The sequence below is a fragment of the Impatiens glandulifera genome, chromosome 3 (assembly GCF_907164915.1).
Source record: "Impatiens glandulifera chromosome 3, dImpGla2.1, whole genome shotgun sequence".
NCBI lineage: Eukaryota > Viridiplantae > Streptophyta > Magnoliopsida > Ericales > Balsaminaceae > Impatiens > Impatiens glandulifera.
The window spans coordinates 25,307,769-25,333,601 of NC_061864.1; the positions used below are offsets into that span (position 1 = coordinate 25,307,769).

The 25,833-nt window shown below is 32.1% G+C and overlaps 3 protein-coding genes across 4 annotated transcripts; 1 reads left to right on the plus strand and 2 right to left on the minus strand.

Moving 5' to 3' along the window:
* The first annotated feature begins 2,405 nt into the window (after window positions 1-2,405).
* On the plus strand, window positions 2,406-7,232 carry LOC124930710 (probable acyl-activating enzyme 17, peroxisomal). 2 transcript variants are annotated; one of them, XM_047471053.1, is made up of 14 exons: window positions 2,406-2,708; window positions 2,775-2,904; window positions 2,996-3,246; window positions 3,328-3,532; window positions 3,615-3,655; window positions 3,834-3,959; window positions 4,055-4,128; window positions 4,758-4,978; window positions 5,114-5,208; window positions 5,725-5,941; window positions 6,040-6,168; window positions 6,356-6,454; window positions 6,676-6,885; window positions 6,952-7,232. In XM_047471053.1, exons 1-14 carry the CDS (start codon window positions 2,455-2,457, stop codon window positions 7,060-7,062), a joined length of 2,163 nt encoding a protein of 720 aa, XP_047327009.1. In that variant the 5' UTR covers window positions 2,406-2,454; the 3' UTR covers window positions 7,063-7,232. The 2 variants fall into 2 exon arrangements, with proteins under 2 accessions (XP_047327009.1, XP_047327010.1); XM_047471054.1 differs by lacking the exon at window positions 2,406-2,708 and having other exon boundaries at window positions 2,993-3,246.
* Window positions 7,233-8,992: 1,760 nt separating this feature from the next.
* On the minus strand, window positions 8,993-12,781 carry LOC124931449 (plant cysteine oxidase 3). The gene is made up of 6 exons (XM_047471915.1): window positions 12,461-12,781; window positions 11,927-12,078; window positions 11,677-11,839; window positions 10,247-10,447; window positions 10,036-10,172; window positions 8,993-9,154 (listed from the first exon to the last, which is right to left on the minus strand). The coding sequence occupies exons 1-5, from the start codon at window positions 12,654-12,656 to the stop codon at window positions 10,039-10,041; spliced, it is 846 nt and encodes a 281-aa protein (XP_047327871.1). The 5' UTR covers window positions 12,657-12,781; the 3' UTR covers window positions 8,993-9,154; window positions 10,036-10,038.
* Window positions 12,782-14,626: 1,845 nt separating this feature from the next.
* Window positions 14,627-25,426, minus strand: LOC124929553 (phenylalanine--tRNA ligase beta subunit, cytoplasmic). The gene is made up of 20 exons (XM_047469948.1): window positions 25,302-25,426; window positions 25,135-25,190; window positions 24,946-25,049; window positions 24,674-24,803; window positions 24,468-24,583; window positions 23,228-23,294; window positions 21,809-21,850; window positions 20,847-20,888; window positions 20,543-20,619; window positions 20,133-20,259; window positions 19,817-19,984; window positions 19,520-19,648; window positions 19,311-19,412; window positions 18,252-18,386; window positions 17,971-18,045; window positions 17,418-17,525; window positions 16,214-16,309; window positions 16,039-16,122; window positions 15,758-15,831; window positions 14,627-14,907 (listed from the first exon to the last, which is right to left on the minus strand). The coding sequence occupies exons 1-19, from the start codon at window positions 25,357-25,359 to the stop codon at window positions 15,763-15,765; spliced, it is 1,785 nt and encodes a 594-aa protein (XP_047325904.1). The 5' UTR covers window positions 25,360-25,426; the 3' UTR covers window positions 14,627-14,907; window positions 15,758-15,762.
* Window positions 25,427-25,833: the final 407 nt, after the last annotated feature.

A 25,833-nucleotide genomic window follows, 5' to 3' on the forward strand; every position in this document is an offset into this window, starting at 1 on the left:
GGTCGAGGTGTATAAACCTCACGACCTTGGGTTAGCTTTGGGCTAAGTCTTTTAGTCCTGGGTTTAGGAATTCTTGGTCATGGATCGAGATTCCTCGGTCCTAGGTTTGGATCTCTCGGTCCTAGGTTATACCTCTCGGTCTTGGATGAAAATCAGCGGTTGGATTCTTCGGTCTTAGTTCAAGAACATCGGTCAGACCTCTCGGTCTTGTTGAAATTCTTGGTCATAGGTCTCGATCCTAGGTTCGAGGTCCTAGGTTTCGATCCGGACCGAGGATCCTCGGTCGGATCTCTCGACCCTAGACTAACAAGCCTCGGTCCTCAAGAACAATAAGGTTTATTTTTTTAAATTCGTTTTTTTAGCTTGGATCTTTGATCCAAAGGTTTGTGTAGCTTCACTAATATTCCAAGAACATGTTGATCATCATCAAAGTATCAATCAACCTGGGTGATTATCAATTTGTTCAAAACGGAAATTTGGTTTTTTAGTTTAAAGTTATTTTGAAGTGTAAAGAGTTATCCAATAGTTTCCTTATAGTACATTACTTGATTGGTACCAAAATGAGAACATTGTCTACTTGTTTGAACCAATTCAAGAACTCAAAGTTTTCAATTATGTTCCAAAGATTTGTCCAACATCATTACAATCATGTTGGGAAGTTTTCTAGGTTGTGAATCAACGGAACATCAAACCCAATATTTAGATTTTAAAATTTCAAATTTATGTTTTTGTTATTAAGGTCGATTGATCGGTTCTATCTTATCCATATAATTTCTAAATGATCCTAGGATCATTATTCAACCATAAAACACCATAAATAGCAAGCATACAAGTTTATGCAATTTAAAATATAAAAAATTCAAATTCAAATTGTAAATATGAATTAGAGGGTAATTAGATCTTTACCAAGGATTGGAGAACACTCTTTAAACCTTAGGGAAGTTGTTGGAATGCTCAGATCCAAACTTTAAGGTCTTATCCAAAGTTTTCAAAAAAATCCGAAAGTTTGAAGTCTTAATGGCGGATTTTTGAAAATTGACGATTGGAAGGTGGAGAGTGGATATCTTGCCTTCGGGTGGACTCAGGGGCTATTTATAACTTTCCAAGGTCGGTTGATCCATCCAAGTAGACTGAATCAGCCAAAATCTATTTATGGTATTTTGGTTGTTCTTCCTCAAGTTGGTCGGACCCTATTTTTGTAGAAGAAATGATCACCATCGTAGGGTGATCATTTCAGGCTTTAAAACAGCCGAAATGGTTGACTAACGAAGGAGTTTCAAAAAGAGAAGATCAAAGACGGGTTTTTGATATTATCTTTTTGGCGTCGCGTTGGAGACGAAGGTGGCGCTCAAACGACGTCGTTTTGAGCGCGTTTAAGCGTTCTGTTGCCATTCCGTCTAGGCACTGTTGCGTTTGGGTGTTCCATTAGCGTTCTGGCTAGCGGGCGTTAGCCAATCCGTTGTGATGCACGCGCGCTTCTCCTTGGCTATGACGAGCTACGCGGCTACTTCTCATATGATGTCCTATCATTTCACTCTAACATAAACTTCGAAATGAAACACTTCTTGGAAAACGTGGATGGAATTGTCTATTCCGCTAAAAAAATAGTTGAAATAAACTTAAACATGCCAAATGATCCTGCTGATCATCCTAATTGGACAAAGTCTAAAAAAGAATGAACGTCATGAATTAATTGAGTTGTTGACGTTTTTGCCTTGTCACATACAAGGACATGTCATGAATCGACCCTAAGATCATTCATCATATCCTCTTATCTAGATGCTAAGCCCATAAAGCAAGAGCTCAAGCGGATGAAACATGATGTTGTGAACAAAATAAAAGAAGAAGTCCAAAAGCAATTGGAAGTTGGATTTCTCAAAGTAGTAGAATATCCCACGTGGATAGCCAACGTGGTCCCCATTGTATAGAAAGACGAGAAAATTCGTGTGTGCATTGATTATCGGAATTTAAACAAGGCTAGCCATAAAGACCAATTCTCGTTACTTCATATTGATATATTAGTCTATCATACGGCTAGTCATGAACTTTTATCATTCATTGATGGATTCCAATGATACAACCAAATTTAATTGTCCCGCGGGATAAGGAAAATACCACGTTTATAACAAAAGTATATACTATAATGTCATGCCATTCGATCTAAAAAAAAATGTTAATATTTAAGAAATTCATTAATTTTTTAAATATTCAACTTTTAATATAACTTATATCATACACTTTAACTTAACTTAGTATCGGAGTTTATATTAAAATAAATGCTTACTTTATTTGGTCTAAAAACAATCCAAATATCATTATATATATTATAAATTTTAATTTATTTGCTCTTAACTGTTACTCAGAAATTTACAAATTGTTTCTATAAATGAGAAAATTGATGCTGTAAGTTTATCTTCTCAACCGAAAGGGAGCAAGAAAGTAGGCGTGATAAAAATGACATACAAAGGACTTGACGGCATCACCTCCGTCGACATCGCCCGCCTGGGAATACCTTCAACATTAGCAGATGAACTTTACCAGAAGCTTACAGAAATCATCAAGAATTACGGGTCCGCTTCGCAGGAGACATGGCAGCGACTATCCACAGACGTTCTCTCTCCAGACCTCCCTTTCTCTTTCCATCAGATGATGTTCTATGGCTGCTACAAGGATTTCGGACCAGACCCTCCAGCTTGGATACCCAATCAGTAAGATACAAAATTGATTTCTGAAGGACTTGAATGAACTTAAAACCATTTGTCTCTAATCTTTAGGGAAAATTCACGCTTGACCAATGTTGGTGAGCTTCTAAACAAGTGTGGAAAAGATTTATTGGGTTCAATATACAAAGACCCAATTTCAAGTTTTTCTGATTTTCAAGAATTCTCAATCAAGCAACCAGAGGTAAGGTATTTATTTGTTGAATGTATCTTTTTTTTTCTGCATCTTGTTTCATTCTAATCTTAGTGTGTGTTTTTTTGGAGAGAATTAGTAGATTTATTGGAAGACCATATTGGATGAGATGAATGTACAGTTTGCAGTTCCTCCTTACTGTATTTTACAAGAGAGTCCATCTCAGCCAGGTGGTGTTTGGCTTCCTGGATCGCGTCTTAATCCAGCCAAAAATTGCTTGAATCTTAATAGTAAGAGGGATTTGGATAGTATTATGATAGTATGGAGAAATGAAGGAGATGATGAAACTCCAATTCAGAAGATGACTCTCAAGGAACTGCAATTAGAGGTTTGGTATGTTGACACCACAACAGGTTGAAATTTGCAAAGATTAATCTTGGGTTTTCGTTCTCATATATCTTACGGGTTTTGTAGGTTGGTTGCATATGCATTGAACAATCTAGGGTTGGATAAAGGATCTGCAATTGCAATAGATATGCCTATGGATGTTAAGTCAGTGATTATCTATCTAGCAATTGTTCTTGCTGGCTATGTGGTTGTATCTATTGCTGATAGCTTTGCTTCTAGTGAAATCTCGACAAGGCTCAGGATTTCACAAGCGAAAGCAATTTTTACTCAGGTTTTGCTCCTTTTTCGAAGGGATAGTTCTCATTTTTCACTCTCTTTGAAGTGAAGTTGCTTTACTCCATCCTAATGTGCAGGACTTTATCGTTCGCGGTGACAAAAAACTACCCTTGTACAGGTGATAATATGGCCCATTTGGATTTGGACGAGAAAACGTGAACACATTTATGAATATATGTCTGATTAAGTTATGTTTTATAACATTATCTTATCAAAATCAACATTTGAATGAGATAACTGACAAAAAAAAAGTGTTTCTAAGAAATTCTATCAATGTTTTTTTGTCAATTCTGCAGTAGAGTAATTGAAGCGGATGCTCCAATAGCAATTGTTATTCCCACAAGGGATTCTAGCTTGAGCATTACATTAAGAGAAGGTGACATTTATTGGCATTCATTTCTAGACGGGGCAAGAGACTTCAGGTAAAAGCTCCTAGCCGTATAATGTAAATGTACTATCCATGCTTGTTACTTTTATAGCTATCTACCTAAGACCATAACATTTGTTTCTGTTGCAGAGGAACTGAATTTTCTGCTGTAGAGCAACCTATTGATGCATTTACAAATATCCTTTTCTCCTCCGGAACTACAGGTGAGGAAGATATGAATTTATATTAATTAATTATTGAAAATAAGGAAACCCACCATGGTAGCTTAAGTAAAGGTTCTTTCCTAAGAGACCAAACAAGTTATTGAAGTGGGCGCATGACTGTGGAAGGTCGTGTTAGCTTTCTCCAGGGAATAAACCCTAGTTTTCAGAAAAGAAAAATTATTGGATATAAGGAGAAGTCATAAATTAGTATCATAAATGATTCTCATTTTTCTTTTTCTTTTCTAAATATGAATTATTGGACATAACAAGATGGGATCATGTATGTTTTGTGGAATTTAAAGAGCGAATTGAGATTAATACCTCATTGGGTGACTTTGATGAGTTTCTTTTGATTATTGTTTCCATGATGTATTGATTTTTCTTGTCTGTTTGATTAATATGACAAACAATGGCATTCTTTTGTAGTGTTATGTTGGGTGTTTCTCCGTATTTTGTGAGCTTCTCAAAATGTGGTTTAATGAAATTGTTTAATCCTTTCAAAAAAAGAAGAGTAAATTGAGGTAAATTTCTTAGAAAGGAGGCTTGTGCTGGGAAGGGTATTGATTGGTGGTTTATTTTCTTCTTTCTATTTGACAGTCGCATTATGTTTGGTATTATTTATGTCTTAGGTGAGCCAAAAGCAATTCCTTGGACAGTTTCAACACCTTTCAAAGCAGCTGCAGATGGGTGGGCACATTTGGACATTCGAAAAGGTGATATTGTTTCTTGGCCCACTAATCTTGGCTGGATGATGGGCCCTTGGCTAGTCTATGCATCGCTATTGAACGGTGCATCTGTTGCTTTATACAATGGGTCTCCTCTTGGTTCTGGGTTTGCAAAATTTGTTCAGGTGAGACATGCCAAAACAAGATAACAAAAAAAATGCAAGAATATGTGAATTTATGGTTCTTACATATGTGACTGACTAACAATAAATTCTTTATTGTTATAATTCATTTGATTAAACCCATGTTGCTTTATCTAGGATGCTAAAGTAACCATGCTTGGTGTGATTCCCAGCATTGTGAGGACATGGAAAACTACAAACTCTGCAGCCGGTTATGACTGGTCGTCGATTCGGTTAGTTATACTTGTTTTAGTTTTATGTTACCTCTGAACCTTCGTATCTATCGAAAACCTGTCTGGTATTCTGTCTTGAGTTGTATACAAAAATTGGATTAAAACCAAATAGTCCAATTATTTGAAATCCATATTTTCCAAAACAAAAACAGATTATTTGAAAGAATACCCAGATATAAGGTACAAATCTTTATTGTATTTTAATTGTAGTTCTATATTTCTTAATAAAATGTTATATAGAATAAAATCATGAAGAATATTTTGGTATTATAGATTGGTGATGAGTGTTGGATTATAAGCCCCAATTCTGCATCTAATTTTCTAATGAATCTAATGATCTGTTTAGTGATTCTAGTGTTAGTTAGTGGGTGAAATCAAATTGACAATATTTATTATCTATTGTATAAAAATCTTTTCTGATTTAGACAGAACATTTCCTCTGTTTTAAGGACATTATATCCTGGATTTCTGTAAGAAAGAAATGACATTTTTGTAAAAATAAATAAAAATGTGTAGTTGCTTTGGATCCACGGGTGAGGCATCTAATGTGGATGAATATCTGTGGCTAATGGGTCGGGCACGATACAAGCCCATTATTGAATATTGTGGCGGTACAGAAATTGGCGGTGGATTTATTACCGGATCATTATTGCAGCCTCAATCTCTGGCAGCGTTTAGCACGCCAGCTATGGGATGCAATGTGTTCATACTTGGAATTGACGGGATGCCTATTGTAAGCATAATTCAGCTGAGATTTTGATTGAACTGATCTTTACATCTATATATAGGGTAAATAGCTTGACTGATTATAATTTATTCACTTTTTGTTAGCAACCAAATGTCCCTGGAATGGTGGGTGAATTGGCTCTTGGCCCTCAAATGTTTGGATCTTCAAGTACCTTATTGAATGCTGATCATTACGATGTGTACTTCAAAGGAATGCCCGTTTGGAATGGGAAAGTAAGAAAACTGTTAGGCCTTGTTTGATCCAACTCAATATCCCATCACCAATTACCTCATTCAAATTATCAGTCAGAATACCCTCTTCTTTTAAACCATATTTGAAAGGGAAATTTGGTCAAAGATCAAACAAGGCCTTATTATTCGAGATTTTAGAACAATTGCTTCTATTTTGTTCTATGCGTAGATATTGAGAAGACATGGTGATATGATTGAGCGGACAACTAGAGGATATTATCATGCACATGGGCGAGCCGACGACACAATGAATCTCGGGGGTATTAAGGTCTAGTTTTAGTTTTTAACTTTCAAAATTAAATTACATCCAGCTTGTTTGATGTAGGCATTATTTGAAAAGAAGTTTAGGTTATGAAATCAAAATCTTGTTCAATGAAAAAGATAGGTTTAACCAAAAAGATCCAATTTTTTTTATTTCATAACAAAGATTTTCTCCAACAACTTTTTAAGGTTTTGTTCCACTTTTTTTTTAAATATTGGTTTGGTCAGGTGAGCTCTGTTGAGATTGAACGCATATGTAACGGTGTTGAGAGTAATATATTAGAGACGGCTGCGGTTGGGGTTCCAGCTCTTGGAGGTGGACCGGAGAAATTGGTAATTGCTGTTGTTTTCAAGGATTCCGATCATGAGCCAGATTTGAATAGCTTGAGAGTGTCTTTCAATTCTGCATTGCAGACTAAATTAAATCCTTTGTTCAAGGTAATTCATTGTTATTAGTTGTTTTTTTTTCTTGGAAACACGTTTCTTATGGTTTTATTCTTGCAGGTGGCTAACATTGTGCCAGTGCCGTTGCTTCCTAGAACCGCGACTAATAAGGTTATGAGAAGAGTTTTGAGGCAGCAATTGGCTCAAGCGGATTCCAGTTCTAAAATGTAATGAATAAATAAAGCATAAAACTTTATTCAATCCATGCATTAAAATGATTAATAAATAAACCTTGTCTTATATTTTAGCATATATGGAAAGTTTAAATACTATGATGTTCCTGTTTTTATAGTTTTATTATTGCATGGATTTGAGACTATTTGGAAAATAAAATAAAGAAAATAGATGTGAAAGTGTTTTTTTTCTTGTTTTGAATGAGTTTTTTTAATTGATGATTGAAATTACTGGTTTTTAATTCTTTCATTTGAATACTAATTATATTTTTTCAACAATTGTAATTTTTTTCAGTTAATCTACAAAATAGTTATTTTCAAAAAAATTATGGCGGAACTGGATAAGCTGATGAGAGACTTCATCTGGGATACTCAAAGAAGAGGAGGCAAAAATGTCAAATGGGAAATTGTATGTACCCAAAGGAAGGAGGGTTTGACATTAAAATTTGTGTCATATGGAATCGAGCGCTCACAATCAGACATGTATGGGCCCTTGAGGTGAAGACAGATTCATTATGGGTTCTTACGAAATTCATAAAAGGAGAAGTTAGTATATGGACATGCCAAATCAAAAATAAAATAACATGGTCCTTGAAGAAAATTTTAAAACTAGAAAAGAGACATATCAGATGATGAAGTTCAAAATCGGTAATGGAAGGAGAATATTATTCTAGTACGATCCATAGTTAGAGAATAATCTCATAATTATTCGGAAGAAATTTCAATCTATTAGAATCAGAATAAGAAAAATCAGTAATGGAAGAAGAATATTATTCTAGTACGATCCATGGTTAGAGAATAATCTCATAATTATTCAGAAGAAATTTCAATCTATTAGAGTCAGAATAAGAAAAAAATGTCTCTTGTATTCATTTAGAGATATTCAAAAAGGAAAATACAGCTCTATTCTTAAGGGTATTCCAAAATGAGTTAGAATTCTTAATCTCATCAATAATATACAATTCAATGGAAACATTGAATACAAAGAGTTGGGATACTGTTATGAATGAAAAATTGGTGACAAGAAAAGCATGGGAGATTATTAGAACAAAGGAGGTGGTGGTCGATTGACATAAAATAGTCTGGTCTTTAAAGGTTATACCTCGAAACTAATTCATTCTTTGGCTGACATTCAGGAAAAGATTGGCGACAAGAGACAGAATTAAAAAGTATATGAATATTCCAAATGTCAATTACCCAATATGCGCAATAAATAGGAAATCATTGACCATTTATTTGAGGAATGCGCATTTATATCCAAGTTGTGGATTAATTTTGCTCAAAACATGAATATCACTAAATTTCCAGGTACATGTAACAAAATTATAGAGCTTGTAAAGAAAAAGGTTAAGGGAGATAACTTTTATGCGAATGTTTTCAAATACTTTTTTGGAGCTCTGGTCTACAATACCTAGAGAGAAAGAAATACAAGAATTAATAGCACAAATAAGATAATAGAAGGAAAAGTTTGGAATGATATTGTTTCTGATAGCAACACTCTCATACATACATAAAGGGAAATTTCGATTAATGAAGATAGTTGGAAGCTCAGTCAAAGATGGAATATCCGCTATAAAATCGTTACAAGAAAAAGAATGTTCAAATAATTCTTGTTTGATGACTTGTTTATAATTCAATTATTTGTTGTTATGTAATTAATTGTTTAAAACTCATTTAAAATTTCAACAAAGTTAAGGTATATCTAACTTTATTTCTTGAAACTCATTTTCCCTCTTTAGGGGTTTTTTAATGAAATGACACTAAGTCGTTTTTACAAAATAACCTGCTAATTTTTTTGTCTACATTTTTAACGTAAATCTTCGTTTTAAACCTCATCCCAATTTTATTTTTAATCAACGATGAAAACTGATTTTCATTAAATAATCAATTGATTAGGTTCTCTAAAATTTTGATTGCAATTTCTCTGTAAAGGTTATTGACTTAGTTTATAAAGTAAGTATTTATGATTCACCGCTTTAGACAATAACCACCGCCAATAAAAACATCATCGTAGAATCACAGGTAAGACTACAAATTGACAATGATCGTTATACCACTTGAATTCACTCCCTCAAATCTGGTTACACGGCCTGCACAGTAGACGAAAGTGAGTTGCACATACAACAAAAGCATCGTCAACAATTCAAAGCATGATTGATGTTAAGAAAGAGTATATGGATTAGTAGTTATACAATTTATTTAGTTTAGTTTTGAATTATGTATGCCATATTCTTAAGAATAATGTATGTATAATTAAACTATTTCTAGTTCATTTAGATCTATTGATTATTTATGAAAATTTCTATTTCAAACAAAATAAAAGAGTTAATGTTCAGCAATAATAAAATATTATGTTATAATTATACAAGCTTTTAATTTTATTTTCTTAAATGTCATTTTTTACTAATATAGTTGTACATTATTTAAGTCAAAACTATCCAAAACACAATATTAATTGGATTTGAAAATCAATATTCATATATTCAAGGTTATGACACAAAATGACAAGTATCTATCTATATATAATGCTGATTAAAACATGATCTCAGTTTCAAAAAGCAACCAAATATGATGGTAACCATGCTTGCTTGTTCACTGCACAGAGTATCATTGTGATCTCTGTATAAAGAAGAGTTTACTTTAAAAAATAAACCCATTCAAATAAAAAACCTGCAATTAATTGGTCTACAAGGTTCAGTTCAAACTATGAAACATTTTTAAGACCTTGTTTGATCTTGGGTTACTTAAATAATAATCATATATCCTTTCAAGAATCACATCAATATCTTAGTCCTTCAACACAAATGATTCACTTTTTCATAAAACAATATTTTGAATTCATAACCCAAGATCAAACAAGCTCTTGAGGTAATTGGTTGATGATTTAAATGATGAGATTGACAAGGAAATAATCAAACAAGGCCTAAGTTAAAGAAACATTTCTCGGAGAAAAAGAAACAAGAAACATTACCTTTTAGCCATGAACAACAATATCAGGGCCTTTGTATTCTCCGTGGCGCATATACAGATCATCTGGCGTTCCTATAGTTTCAAGCCAAGCATATTCATCTTCCTTCCCTTCAATTTGCTTAATAGATTTTCCAAAAGCTGCATAGAAAACTCAAGAATAAGCCAGTTACTCAATAAATGGTAAATAAATAAAGAGGAAAGAAAGCACCCACAGGAGGTGGAGTAAGGATGGTCACGATAATAAGAGCATTTTCTTCCAGCCACTTCATTATAAGGAGGGGCAAGAATGTCGATTACAGCACAAGGGGTGACTGCGGTGAAGCAATGTACATTCCCCCCACTGTTAGGGTATAGAACCGATGTCTCGCATGGAGCAGTTAACACTTTATCCACACTCAGTTTCGCCAATCTTACTGGAGAAGGAAATAAGTTTCACAATAAAAATAATATAAATAAGATGATAGGAAGGATGCAATTTGTCGGGGAAACAACACAATCTTATACCCTAATCTAAATATACTATTCACTTCCATCGTTTTAAAATTGAAATTGAATCCTGTGTTTGGAAATGTCACTAGAATTGTAATTCCAATGGTGTGTTTGATTGGAGGTGAAATGATATTCAAATTGGAGGGGGTCATTCCAATTATGTTGTTTGTTTAAGAACTTCAAATAAAAAATTGAATTTAGAATTGGAATTTCAAGAAAAGAAGAAAATCAAACAATCTCTAAAGAATTACAATTCTATATGATTTTTTTTTCAAAAATAGAAATTGATATTGTAATTCAATGACAATTATTATAGAATTGGAATTAGAATTCTAACTTCAATTCTCCTCTTCCAAACACAAGACTATGTTTCGATGTGTGTGATACGGAATGGAGACTAAGGTTCTGAAGGGCGAGGAATTAATAGTATTATGATTTGTTATTTATAAGTTGTTAGGATAATAAATATCATCCTATTAAATAGAAAAGATAAATATTATCCTAATAACGTATATATAATAATCATATTGCTCGTCGGTCACGTGTCGTCGTGTGATTGACCCTTTTGAACCCTAGTCTCCGTCCATCATGGTATAATTGGTTCTAATTCTAATTTTATAAGGATTGCACAATTCAATTTGTATGTTTGGAGAAATCACAAAATTACATGCCCAAGTAAGAATGATGAAATTGGAACTTAAAATCATATATATTCAACTACGTTAGAACTATAATTTCAATTCCTTATTTTTAAGTCAACAAACTATCAAAGGATTTGGAATTGAACCCTAATTCTAATTCTAATTCCACCCTAACCAAATATAGCCTAAGTGAAGAATTAGTGGGAATTCAACATACTCATAGTTAAGCATAAGAAATGGAAATCGTCAACCCTAACCAAACATAGCTATATATATAGAAATCATTAACACATTCAATTCCATTTGAATTATAATTCCAATAAAAATCCGTATTTTAAGTCATCAAACAAACAATAGATTTTGAATTGGACCACCAATTCAAATTCCACCATAACCGAACATAGATAAGTACAGTTCAGAGAATTTAGGGTTTAGGGTTTTATCAATTAACATAAATATGTTCTAAACAACATGAAAAGGACTAAAAGCTAGAGCAGTGAATTATATCATACCTTCAGAATGATTCGGTCCCAAATTCCTTCGGACGAAAGCAGGCTCAACCCAATCATAAGCTTTTACATGCATGGTCCCATATAGAACTTTGCTTAACACAGTCATTCCAGGATGATCATGTAGTGGGATAACAGAAGAAGTAGGAAAGCAAAATATGCACATCTGCAGAATAAGATATTCCACTTCATGAAAATCTGGTCTTACTAAATCAAATAATCTAGTAAACTGACAATGAAAAGAACAGCTTACTGTAAAACTGTCGCTTTCATGAATGTCAATGTAAGTAAGCGGTTGAGCCCATCGAGCCACACGATTTAATTGATTGAATCCAAAAAATCCATGACCTCTATCATCCTCTTCACTTTCTTCTTGAAGTCCAACATCAGCAGGAACAATATTATCTGCACATATCAGTCAATAATTCATCCAGAGCCAAACATGAAATTGAAAAAGAGAAGATTATAGCAGCAACATTACAAAGCTGCTCGGGATTTGAAGAAGTTATCTCACAAATCGACCTAGCTCATCTGAATATTAGTGAATTACTTACTTCTTGAATCATCACTAGTATAAACTGCATATGTAGAAGAACCTAAAAGATGAATACTAATTCCATGATAACAGAACACAATCGGAAAAAAAGTAGCAGCAAGACATGGTTTGAGTTGTAAATAAAATGAAGGTTTTATAAAGCAGATAAACCCTAAGACGTTAAGAACAACAACCAACGAGCAATTGGAAGAAGCGAAAAAGGAGAGAATGGTGCAAGAAGAAGATACGTACCTAAGACAGAAGAGAGCTTTTGAATTGATTGAGGAGAGGTAGGAGAGGTTGAAGGCGTGAAAGTGCTTACAGTGAGATCAAACAAAGCTTGAATTGGAGAATCAGAAGAAGAAGGAGAAGTGGAGTAGAAAGAAGATGGAGAAGAAAGACAAGGAAATGCCTTCTTCACCATGTTCAGAAACTTGATTCCATACATGCGGACAAGAAGAAGAATGAAGAAGAAGAAGAAATGAAAGATTAAGCTTTTGCTTATCAGATTTATTGAGAAAAGATTCTGATAGATAAATCTCCGGATGAACTTGCTTTATTGAAATGTTTGTAATACTTACATTTGTATGGCCGTCACCAACCAGAATAGATAGACAGGGGGATGTGAAATTTGATGAAATCACAATAAAGATATGTTATTTGTTATAAGTATCACATAAAATTAAATGCGCTCTACATCATTTTTTTTTCTACCGACAATCGTGAGACGAATTTTATTTTTATTTAAAAAAAAAAAAATTATTTCTCGCGAATGCCGGTTGCGTCTCGCGATTGTAGACATTTCGCATGGGCAAAATTGTCCGGAAAAAAGAAAAGTGTCACCAACACATTTAATTTTATGCGCTGACACCTATAACAAATAAGGTGATCTTTAGTGTCATTTCATTAAATTTCTCAAAATAGGTTTATATACAATTCAATTAAAAAAAAAAAATTGGGTGAAATAAAAATGATTTGGAGTTAAACTTAAAAAATAAAAATAATTAAAAATTTTTAAATAAAACAAATAAATAATAAATAAAGATAATTTTTAATATTTTTTTAATAATTAGATAAACTTAAATTATATTTTAAAAAATTAATAAAATTAAGGGGTAATAATTGTTTTAACTCACATAGTCCCTAAATACCAAAAACCCATTCAAATTTTACAAATCTTATTTCAAACTTTTTTTTCTCTAATATTTGTGATTCTTTACTAAATTTGTGTTTTATTTGAGATCAGGATAGCAATTTTCTATATTTTTATATGATTTATTCTCTAGTGTTGAAAAAATAAAAGATAAATACTAAAATTTTAAGTTATTTTTTATATAAATGTCATATTTTATTCATCGTTGTTATGTAATTCACTTAATTAAATTTTTTTATTTTTTAAATCGGCCATATATAATTTAACACTTAAATTTTTATTTAATTATTTTGATTTTATAGATAATATTTTATATTATTTATAAATTAATATTTTTTTTAGATATAACTCCTTATTTAAATTTATATATTATAAAAATAATATAAAAATACTTTTAAAAAGTTAAAAATGAAAAGAAAATGATATTGATTGTACTAAACTAGATCATAACAATCATGTAATTAAGGGTTGTGATTGGTTCAATTGGTCAATTTATTGACCGAAATCGTTGACGTCGGTTTACTAAATTCAACAGGAATCAGTTCGGCTTTGAACGGTTAAATATTGGTTTGAACAAATTTACTAAAATAGATTAAATATACATCATGAATTCTATTATAATTTTCAAAACACAAATATACTAAGATTCTGATTTTACTAAACAACACACTAAAAATAATCAACAATTTTGAAATTAAATTTGACTCATAATAATAATAATTATATATCTTTTATAGTCTATTAAGAAGTTTTTAAGTTAATAATATTTTTTAATTACTATTATTTTATAATAAATTGCTCATCATTATCAATTTGGAACACTATTAACTTCAATATTTTTGTCAAATTGTGTATTTATGGAAAACTTTTAATGGAAAAACTTCAAACTTATTTTGAGTAAAGATTTACACTATGAACCGTTCGTAAAGCTTTAATAAACCATAGTTAAAAGCATTCATATTCACTGAGTTTTTTTTAAACTTGTGACCAACTTTTGTATAGAATTGAAATATAGGTTTGTTTGTTAACCACCTTATGTAGACTAAAGAAAAATGATCAAATAATCCATTCCTCAAATAATGAAATGGGTTATTAATGACAACTACACAAGGATGATATTTGAAAGTTATTCAAAAACACTAATTTAAGCGATCAACAACCAAAATTACATCAACCATATGCAAACATTACATCAACAACGATCTGAATAGCTTTAAAAGTCGCAATACAATTAAACAAGTATCCATTTTCAAATAATTCGGCACTAAAATTCAACTTTCTCAGTTATATAGAAAACAAATAAGATTATTCCAGTAGCTAATTTCTTCTTACAAGTCAAATCATCCAGCATGAAACAATACAAAAAATATATATTAAGGAAAGAAGAAAAGGACAATTTTTTTTGTCTCAACTTGGAGTTCAAGAAGATCAGTTGAGTTGAAAGTAGAGAAAATGATAACATTAGAAAAAAGAGAACAGTTACTCATTCTTCTTACAACTTGGGTCCACCTCGATCCAAAGTTCATGTTTCGATTGTTCGTAATAGCTACAAAACAAAACAATAGAACAACGACCATATAAACAAACGTAGTCAACTAACATAATTCTTCACCTACAGTTCGTCAATTATGCAAATCAGGCAAGACTAAGTAAGAACAATGTGATTCCAATAGTAACTAAACATAAAATGCATTTGAAAAAACTATTTCATCCATATTTTCATCTTGGTGTGAATTAAGGTGGGATTTTGTTTGAAAACAGTATGTTTTGCCTACATCCATATTCAGATCTACATACAGCTAAAGAAAAGGCGAGGATTGAGGACAATATAATTGCTCTTCCAGCTGGTGACCGTGTCTGATTGAGCTTGATGAGGCTCAAAAAAGTATTTCCCTCAAATTTTGGGATTTATGCCATTATAATATGAAAATCTTTTATTAATACTTGACATAAGCCATTTTGAAACACTATTGTTTATGTTTATGTTTATGTATTATAGACCAGTTTCAAAATTCAGAAACAAAACAAAGAATTGATCCAATTAAGTGTAGATTCCAAATGTTTCAACATACATAAACAATAAGAGCTTGTTTGATGTTGAATTTTTTTATAAAGCTCTTGTTTAATGAAAAAAGTAAGGTTGATTGGGTTTTTAACTAATTGAATTATTATAATGTTCTTTTGTATAAAAGTTAAATTTTATGAAAATAAAGTAAGGGAATTTTAGTTGATGAATTGAGTGATTTAATGGTTGAAAAGAAATAAGATGTGAACCCAAGAAACCCAACATCAAATGATCTCTAAGTGTTTTAGAATGGGGCCTGGATACCATTCTAAAACATCCAAGAATAATATGCATCATGCTTTTCATCTGAACAGAAAGGAAACACACTTACACAATCTATAGGAAACTCTCAATGTCAAGTTCCACGAATGAGCATGGATCAGGGATGTCAAAGTTGCTCAACACCTGAAATAGCAAGTGGTAAACAGCTGAAAATTCAAACTTACAATAATAATGTAAATCCGCACACTAAGTATAGCAGGATGTTCTATAATCATTATTGTCACAATTAATATGCAAGAGGACAGGAAATAAAATGATGTCTTTTAACTTGTAACTGATTCATGATGAGAAACAGCCATTAATTAACAAATTTTCTGAAAATTTATGTACCTCTGGATGCACAATTCCGAAAGTGCCAATACATTTCCCTCTGAAAATGACTCTAGCTTGTCTACCCCTGAGAAACTCGGGCTCCTTGGATATAATAAAAAAAAACATTGTTAAGAAATAACAACACTTAAAATCAGTTTGCTTACTCAGGATCATGCATACAATATATACTTACATCTGCACGTTCAATATAGTAGCCAGTATTATCTCCTGGTTGAACAAATGGTGAACCGACAACTTCCATGATTCTGTCAATAAGACCATGAATGAGCTGCAAAAGGAATCCGTTATATTAGATTCCAGAACAGGACAAGGTTTCTCAGAGAAAGAAAGTGGTTACAAATTATACTATTTTAGCAAAAACTGACATATTAAATAGTAATAACTAATTCTTGGAAACAGTGTTAGTAGAAGTTTTAGAATGACAGATAGATTCAGAAGGGCCAAACTAACTAAATAGTCATTTCTTAAAGGATGGAGTCTAGCATAGTGTACACCCCAGAAAGGACAAAAAAGAATGTTGATAGGACAAATCTAATAGTGTAAAACAGGGTTTGACCAGCATATAAACCTGAAAGGGACAGCACAAGCTTAGCCATATTTCAATTTAATTTGTCAACCTTCCCCAAACTAACTCAATGAGGGCATTTGTAGCAGAATCCTTAAAATGTGTTCTATCTCTATTATAAAGATAAATAACATAAAAGTTGTAAAAAAAATGCTTTATCAAATTCCCTATCCTTATAATTTTTTAGGGATGATGAACAGTGAATCCTTATATTTAGGGATTACTGTAGCATCCCTAAATAATAAAATAATATATTTTCTCTTTCATGGCTAACAATAAATATTTAAATATATATGAATAAGTAATTAAGTGTTTGAGGTGGTTGAAAAGTTGGTTGTTTTAATGAATATTTAAATGATATATGGATAAAGATAAGGAAGCTGATGTAGAATAATTTATATTTTGATTCTCTAAAATATGGATATTATTATTTTATATTATTTTTAGGGATACAAAATAGGGAAGCTGGTACAAATGCCCTGACTTAGGGGCATAATTTGCTTCTGCCCCTAAAAAAATTGTAGTCTACTGCAGAACAATATTGTGCTTCCCTACTAATTGATTATTGTATTGTGGCATTAATACTAGGATTTACGATGTGGTATAGTTTAGAATGAAGAAAGTTATGTTGTACAAGTTGGTAAAACTCAAACAAAGGTCAATAAGTGATGTCAGATGAATATCAATCTCAAATTGATGGTGTGATCTTATAGTTTGTATTTAGATCTATAAGCAAATAAAAACAGACACTTTCAGTCCTCAATTTACTTCAGACAAACACATGATACACAGAAAAACTAGTATATAATACCTCAAAGCCTGAGTTAGCCCCACAGTACAGAGCCCCAAGTCTGCGGATATTTTTTGCACCAACATCTCTTGACTCATCCAACAGTGTTATATCTCCCACTTCAAATATCTATTTCAAATTCATTAAGTTGGTGTTAGTAAGAAGAGAGACAAAAGATTAGCCACGGATAAGAGAAAAATATTAGTGTAACATCAAAATCAACGAGTACTAGAAAATACTCCTAAACAAATATCAAGAGTCATTTTCCATTTCTCGAAGGGAATATTGTAAGATAAGAGATATAGATATAACTGAGTTTCCTTCAGCCCCAAGTTGACATGATAAGAATAAAGAATCACATACATTAAACATGATCTTAAATAAAAACATAGAAATCAACCTGCACAAGGAACTTATATACGAGCAACATATATAATTTGAAGCAACGGCTACACTGAAAATATCAGACTTCCCACTTTGAAGTAACTTATGGGTAGCCTAAATGCCTAATGATAAAGAAAGAGGAATTCACTATCAGCAGAAGAAAATTCAGTCTCATAATAACTGAACATACTTTTATAGGCTTTGGATGATCCTTGTTGTGCCCCACAGTTTTCAATATACCAGGCATGAGACTAGTCCTGACAACCTGTTACAGAGATGAAGTAATTCAGTTATCATATTTCAGTTTTTAAAAGAACAATGACACGTGGAATAATGCTTCCACAAACAAAATGAGCTCAGACAAAGAATAGCATTGTAGATAAAGTGGATAGTGAAATCTAGAACTGTAAGATGGAAACATGTTACAACAACATGTTCTATAAAAGAAAAGAAAAAGGACCAAGAAAGAACCTCAAAATCAGAGGAACGAGGATTTCCAATTATGACAGATGTTGATTTGTCATCTTCCCTGTTTAGCATGGCAAAATTTTCTTTATAGGAGCAGAGTACCCATGTTAACACCTCCGTAAAACCACTCATTGCAATCTGAAGAGTAGATAAAATGGCATAGCAATGTGAAATAGTACATTCCAGATAAAGTTAATATCAGCAGTTAGTTAGAAAAATATCTGAAATCAACTTCAGATCAAGCAAGAAAAACAGGTTGTTATACATAGTCTTATTTATGAAATATGTTATGGGCTAACCATTATGCCAATCTGGTACAAGTAAAACAGAACTGCAATATAATGTAACATTTTACAAATAATTCAACAATCACTTTATCCTATATTCCTATTATAGGAAGCATCTTCAGAAGCAAAAGCTAAAACCACCTTGAGCAAAATAACCATGAAAATGTTGGTTTTTGTGAGAGCTTGTCACATAAAAGATTAAAAAATAATAATAATAATTTACATAAATTATTTTTTTAAAAAGAGGATTACTTCACAGCAAAATACAATACGTGAAGGGTTGTTTTCATGATCAGGTTGAATAAACAAACTCCTAACTTTTGTTTTCAATAAGCAAAAGTTGAATACCACAGGTTCCATTATTCTCCTCGAGAATATTTGGGAAAACGGATTGTGGCCACTTTTATCAAATGATGTTAATTTGACTCCTAACTATTTGTTATGGAAATAATAGGTCAATGACACCTATTATTTGAGCTTCTAATTTATTTAATATTTTTATTCACAAAATCACTTCACATTATAATCCAAAACTCCTTTTAAGGTTGAAAAATAGTAAATTAAAACTTGTCAAGTGAATTTGTCAAGCAGAAACAAAATGTGTAACAAAGTAGTCAACTGAACTCTATTTAATGTTTGAAATAGTTCAGATTCATTTACTTAAAACTTGTTAATACTTGTACATTTAGTATATTCTGCATTCCATATAATACCTATTTTCAGCTCTATCAAACAGGCTTATACTAAGAAGATGTAGAGGCAATAGAAACTATACCTCAGACCTGATGAGATCAGTGAACTGGTTTAAAGGCAACGGCTTCAAAGATGGAGGTATTCTTTTTGGAATCTCATTGTATCCAAATGCAATTGCAACATCCTTTGACATAAAAGTAACAAATAATAACAGTAACTACATGAGCTCTCTAATACAACATTCCATCACTCAGTATGAAGTTCTCTAAACTAAATCATGTCAAATAATACCTCAGCCACATCACATGCATGAAGGATGTCACTTCTGGTAGGAGGTACAGATACCTTTATGTACCCAGTTTTGCTCCCAGAGTAAGAGCTTTCAGCATGCAATTGCATTTTGTTTAACAGGTTAGTAACCTGAAATACAGAGTAGATGTGGTTGATTTAGGCCCAAATCTTCTGGAATCACAAAGACTTCAACCCTTGCACCCGAACTAGGTAACAGGTCATTATGAATTTAAGGAAACAATTCATGATATCATTATGAATTCAAGGAAATAATCAAGATGGCAGAGATAATAATACCTTCTCTGCTGCAAGAGGAACTCCTAAAATATCATTGATGTACTGAACAGACACTTCAGTATGATACAGAGACAGGTCAGGATAAACACTCGATTTCCCAACAGAAGATATCACTTCAACTGGTTCTACTTCAAACTTCCTTTCACAGTAGACTGAGAACATAGCTACCTAAGAAAGAAGTGAGATATTGCAAATGTTAATACAGTAAATGCAGACAAGAAACAAGAAACAAGAAAACATGCATGCTTTAGAACAATAAAAATATCGGGTTAAAGCACGTATTATGAAACATGCATAGTTTGAATTCAAGTCTTACCATTGTATTTAAGACAATCTTGGCCTTTGTCAAATCAGTGGCAGTAACTTCAATAAAAACGTTCCTAGTCTTTAATGTAATTGCAGAATGTGCACTGTTAATAATGGGGGGCAGTGATAGTACCGTTCTGTAGAAAGAATAAAACACAAAACTTAGTAATAAACATAAGTGAAGTGGAAGACTTGAGCAATTTATAAAACAGAGAACAAGAAGTAGCAAAAACAACTTAGATTGCTAAAGAAACAATTAAATCTTAAATATTTATGTGAAGTGCAAAACTTGAGCAATTCATGCAAGATGGTATAACATAAAGTGACAGGACCTAGGGTGCCAACTGCCAACAATGCACCTCAATTTTCTTATGTTCAAACAAACACTGTTGCGAAGGAAAATAAAAGAGGAACTAATACCTGTTTCGGTCATATATAACAGGGTAAACAGGTGAATTCTCAATTATGTGCAAGAACTTTTTCAGCTTCATATCTGACTGTCAAACATAGTATGGTAAATGTTTATCAGAACAAGATGTCATCAAAATATCAAGTACAAGATCAACATATGTGTTGTAGTGCTACATGGGAGAAATATAATATTAGTATGACAAAAAAAGGACAATGTAAGATTAAGGTTGAAGGTGGAAAATTCCAAAGGCTGCACAAGTGATTAACAGAAGCTGTAATTCAGAAAATTGTGCTATGAGTTATGCAGACTTACTTTGTAAAACTCCATCAGTTCATCAGCTCTGAAGTTTTTAACCTAGAACAATACCAACATATACATCAGTTTCAGCACCTTCTCTTTAAGCTACTTCAATGGAGCATAAAAAGAACATAAGATATTGGGAAGAGACTGAACACATGAAAATCATATACTTTTGTCTATCATATACTTTTATGTCCAGAAGAGGATATTATACATTGGTCTTCAGATTTACAATATCAAATGTTTGTCAACTAAATGTGTGAGATGTATTATTAAGGAGAAAGTTGAATCGCATGCCACATTTACTCGGTTTGTTTATAAGAAGATGGGTATAACCTTAAAGATTTGATAATCGATGGGTATCTACTTTAATGCAAGATCTTTTCCAGCTCTTGAAATACAAACATGCATAGTGCTAAATAAGTGTTTAACATCCTAGATGTCTTTTTCTGGTGGTTCTTATCATCCATTATAGCTTGGGGGGTTAAATTGTGATTAAGGGAAACATAAACAATGGAAGGTTTTGTTGTATCTTGTGATAGAAAGTACCAATGAAATCAAAGATTTGTAAGTAAGCAAGAAAAATGACAGGTGATTAGATAAAATTGATGGAAAAAAATAATGAACATAGAGCAATTCAAGAAGCAAGATGCATGACTCTTGTTCAGTCCATTTTTTTCACAATTGAAAAACAGCTTTCATGTTCATGAAGTACTGGTTCCCCCCTGTAAAGAACGATTGAGACGGCATAATGACATCAATAAGACATAGTGTCTTCGGAGAATTAGGTTACATGCTTAAATTTATCTTGAATGTTGTAAATCATAAATGAAAATTATACTATTGGTGAACATAGGAAACAATTCCACATAAGCTAAAGAAATAATTGTAAGGAAAATGTTTCCTCAATAAACCTCATTACATAGGTATGTATGTTACACTCAAAACTTTCGGACCAAATTTTGAAACAATACCTGTTTTAGAGGTACAAAGTTGATGTCTGACGGTGGCAAAGCCTGAACAAAAGGGAAAGAATATTAAAATTAACTAAATGCACAGATCCATATTATAAATCATATTTACCAGTATATACTATCCAAAGGAAACAAAACAATATTCTACATTTTCTATTCAAGTCTAACATGCTGGTCCTCTAGTTGAAGTCCACAAGAAGCATGTCTACAAGTATCAAAGAAGCAATGCAACAACAATACTTCAACAATCTAGATGTATAATAAATTATCGATTATTTCTTGATTTGCAGAGTGTCTTAGAACTGAATTTCTCAAACCATGGATATATACCCAAGCTAGAACTCTACGAGGTTAATCGAGTAGGGAAACAGCAATATAGCTAATTAATATAAATAAATTAGTAAGTAAAACAAATGCATTTTTTTAGCATGGACAGTACATGCAGACAAATGCTAGTTAGGCAGATGATGATATAGGAACACACATCCAACAGCTATCATTAATATATGACTCAATGACATGAAACCAGTTTATCCAAGTCTAAAATCACATCCATTAAACTTACAACTCTAGTGGTTGGCTAGGCATTCATTTAGAAGAATGTATGTATCAAATGTAGATAGACAGGGCACTAGGTCATATTTAGTTTCTTCATTTTCTTCTCTAACAGAATTTCAAACCTAAGAACTGAGTAAACCATTGTAAAAATGATTAATAAATTTGTTGAATAAAATGTCTTCCAAAATCCTAACCCTAAACCCAGATAAAAAGTTCTGCAATCTTCATAAAAAAAAAATCTTGTTTACAGCTCCCTCGTCAGTCATTTAATATTGGATCTTCATTACGAGCCACAATGCAGCATCAGCACAATGAAAAGAAAAAGTTATACAGTGCAATGCACTGATTTATAAACCCATGCTCACTCACTTGTACAGTTGTTGCTCATTTTAACTTAAGGTTGAGATACAATTTGTGGAATCAGTTCATAATGCATCAGTAGGCAGGTATAAGAAAACTGAAGTAAAATCAATTATTGTTGATCCGGTTATCTAGGCAATGCTTGAGTCATTCAGTCTCAACAGCAGTGAGGAACTTTCTATTTGAGGATGTTTTGTGTGTGGTAGGTATATGTTATTTCGAATTTGAATAAATGGTATCGATGTGAGCTAAAAAGTGGTTCAGGAATTGAAACAGAACATTCAACATCATGCTGCTTACACAAACAGTTTATGTTCTGTGTCTAGGGTGTTAAGCTTGTTTTGTTGAATATTCAAAGAAAATGTGCAAATCTTGTTTATCAGAGTGTAACTCATACTAGAAACAGTTTTTTTTTTAAGAATTATATTTTGTGGGAAAAAATCATTTGCTAATGCATTCATGGTCTATTCTTTAATCTTCCAAGCTAAATGGTAAGCATACCTCATACGTAAATGGCCCTTCAATGGTGTCCAAGTCATGGGTTCCAATAGAAACAAGAGTTCTCCGTCTAAGTCAACAATAAAAGTATTAATTGAGATAAATTGACCAAAAAGAAAAAGTAAGAAGAAATAGGATAAAAATATAAAAAATGTGAAGCGAAAAATAAAATAAAATGTATATGACTAACTCTTGGAAGCAATTAAATCAATTGCACTTTGACTAATTTCAATTTTCTTTCCTTATTCATTTTTTTACAAACAATAAATACAGAACAAACAGCACTTTAATGAACATTAAATAAATTCTAGACAAGGACATTTTATCTGACACAGTTATGCACTTGTTATGTTCAATGTGACATCTGATGTCAACCAAAACATTCATTCACAATCATTTCTGATGAAATAAAGCGAAAGATTGAAAAAAAATTTAAAATAGCTATCTAGGCAGCATGGGATCCAGAGGAATGTAAATATTTCAAAGAGAATGAAACTCTGTGAGTTTACCGTCCTTATCTTTTTCTTTTTAAACTTTTTACAGGCAAAGTAAGATACAAATAAGCGTAAAAACTTAAAAGCTTGGTCTGAGCAACCAAGGGGGGAGAAAATAGCAGATATAAAAGTCATCAGCAGATCCAAAAAAAACTATAACACATCCAAGAAACAGAGGGAAAAACGGGTCTCTATGCAAAAACTAAATTGACTGCCCTTATTCAAGAAAATAAAAAGTGAACCTTTCAAGCCTGAAAAAAATTATGTTCCTTAGAAAAATCCTTCTCTTCGTCTCATTAAAGAGGAACCACATAACACACACAAAAAAATGCTACACTTTCTCCTCTATCCATTCTCCTTCAAGCACATTTTCCAGATCCCTAAGTTTTCCCTAAAAATGGATTTTTATTCACATTATTAATATTTATGTACTCGAGAATAATACAACAAGATACTAAGTCATGCTCACTATGGTTCCATCAAATGCACCATCACAGTGTCATGAGTTATATTAGAAAAAGCATCGCTATCCGCATGATAAACATCCATGAACAGATTATAAACAAAACAAAAGCTTTCAATAAACCAATACATATATATAAATGACCACTTAATAAATACATACAGTCATCTGCCTTCAATTATACATGTTAAGATGGAAGAAAGCAAAAGTGAATGAGTAGTTATTGATAAAGGAAGAACGTCAAACTGCATGCATGAAAAACAAGTTTGTATGTGGAAAAAGCTACCTGCAAATGTTCTGATGCAACCGATCCTGAAGTTCAATGAAACTGTTGTATCTCACTTCATCAAAATGTACACCTCTTAAAACAGCACAAACAATATGTGGGCGGATACTTTCTGTCTGCACATAGAGTGATAATTAATCATCTACCAAATCCTTTTAGCACATTAAGATCTAGCTAGATAACCAAAAGCTTAGAGAAAACCGTACCTCAGACTTTACATGCATTTTGAGCATGGATTCCACACTAATATTTGCTAACTTGTATGTAGGTATCTGATCGAATCCAAGGAATATCCGCAGGGATTGCGCAAGGCCTTCAAGGCAAAGCAAATCATATCTGTGAATCAAATAAATAAACCCATCATCAGAGTTACATACATTCGGGAAAATATGCATTTCCTCATTTTTATGAGAATTTAACAAATAAGCAACAAGGAAGATAACCAAAAGTATGGTCCAGTAACAATTCAATAAAGCACCTGTTAGCAGGAACCTCAATTTTGTATATGACTTCCTCATCATCAGCTGATTCATCATCTCCTTTTAAATTCCTCTCTTTTCTAATAATTGCTTTCTCTGTAGTCTGTATATGCAAATATGTAAAATCCACATCATATACACAAAATGCAAAAACAACTTTAAAGATAAAAAATGGCATTAGTGCTTACAACATCGTCGAGCTCAATTCCAAAACTGAAACACAAGTCTTCAAATTCTTCTTGAGCTATAAAAGTAGAATATATCAATGTTATTACCGATTGAGACGAGATTTATGCAAGAAAAATCGCAAAACATTAGATGAGTCCACCACTTTGAGAAATATAGTCAAACTCACTGTAAGTGTGTCCAAGAGCTTCGAAAAGACGGTCTCTTCCAACACTGACCGTAGGCATGGCGAAATTGAAGACTTCGGCTCTCTGAATAAACCTAGTACCTTAACTTAGAGTTTGATCGGACTGAGTTAAGGAAATGAGGGTTCTTGCCCTTTTATCCACACGCAGATGTCCTCAACTCTTTCTCTTGTTGCAAAAAGGCCTCTGAATATTTTTTCTTATTTATTTTAAACCCAAACATTAATTTGTTTTTATTTATTTATATTAGATAATATAAAATTTTGGTGTTTACAACTTCATTATTAAAAAAATATTTAAAATATACTTAAATGTGATGTAAAATATGAAGTAGTTTATTTTATTTCATTTTTTTAATTGATTTTTATCCTCAATTTTTATATTGTTTATTATTACCTTTTCTAGTTAAAATTTAAAATTTTCGTTTTTTAATTAATTTTTATTCCATAATTAAAATTAATAATCTATTATATATTATAGATAACTCGTAAGTCAATCGTACAAGTCAACTTTAAA

Coding starts and splice junctions, on each gene's coding strand:
- LOC124931449 (XM_047471915.1), bottom strand. CDS start 12,656: ATGTATGGAATCAAGTTTCTGAACATGGTGAAGAAGGCATTTCCTTGT. Junction 10,448..11,676: donor GGGACCGAATCATTCTGAAG/GTATGATATAAT, acceptor TTCCTTCTCCAG/TAAGATTGGCGAAACTGAGT. Junction 10,173..10,246: donor CCATCCTTACTCCACCTCCT/GTGGGTGCTTTC, acceptor TTTTCTATGCAG/CTTTTGGAAAATCTATTAAG.
- LOC124929553 (XM_047469948.1), bottom strand. CDS start 25,359: ATGCCTACGGTCAGTGTTGGAAGAGACCGTCTTTTCGAAGCTCTTGGA. Junction 25,050..25,134: donor GAATTGAGCTCGACGATGTT/GTAAGCACTAAT, acceptor TTGCATATACAG/ACTACAGAGAAAGCAATTAT. Junction 21,851..23,227: donor AAGGGCCATTTACGTATGAG/GTATGCTTACCA, acceptor CCTTTTGTTCAG/GCTTTGCCACCGTCAGACAT.
- LOC124930710 (XM_047471053.1), top strand. CDS start 2,455: ATGACATACAAAGGACTTGACGGCATCACCTCCGTCGACATCGCCCGC. Junction 2,709..2,774: donor CCAGCTTGGATACCCAATCA/GTAAGATACAAA, acceptor TCTAATCTTTAG/GGAAAATTCACGCTTGACCA. Junction 6,886..6,951: donor AATTAAATCCTTTGTTCAAG/GTAATTCATTGT, acceptor TTATTCTTGCAG/GTGGCTAACATTGTGCCAGT.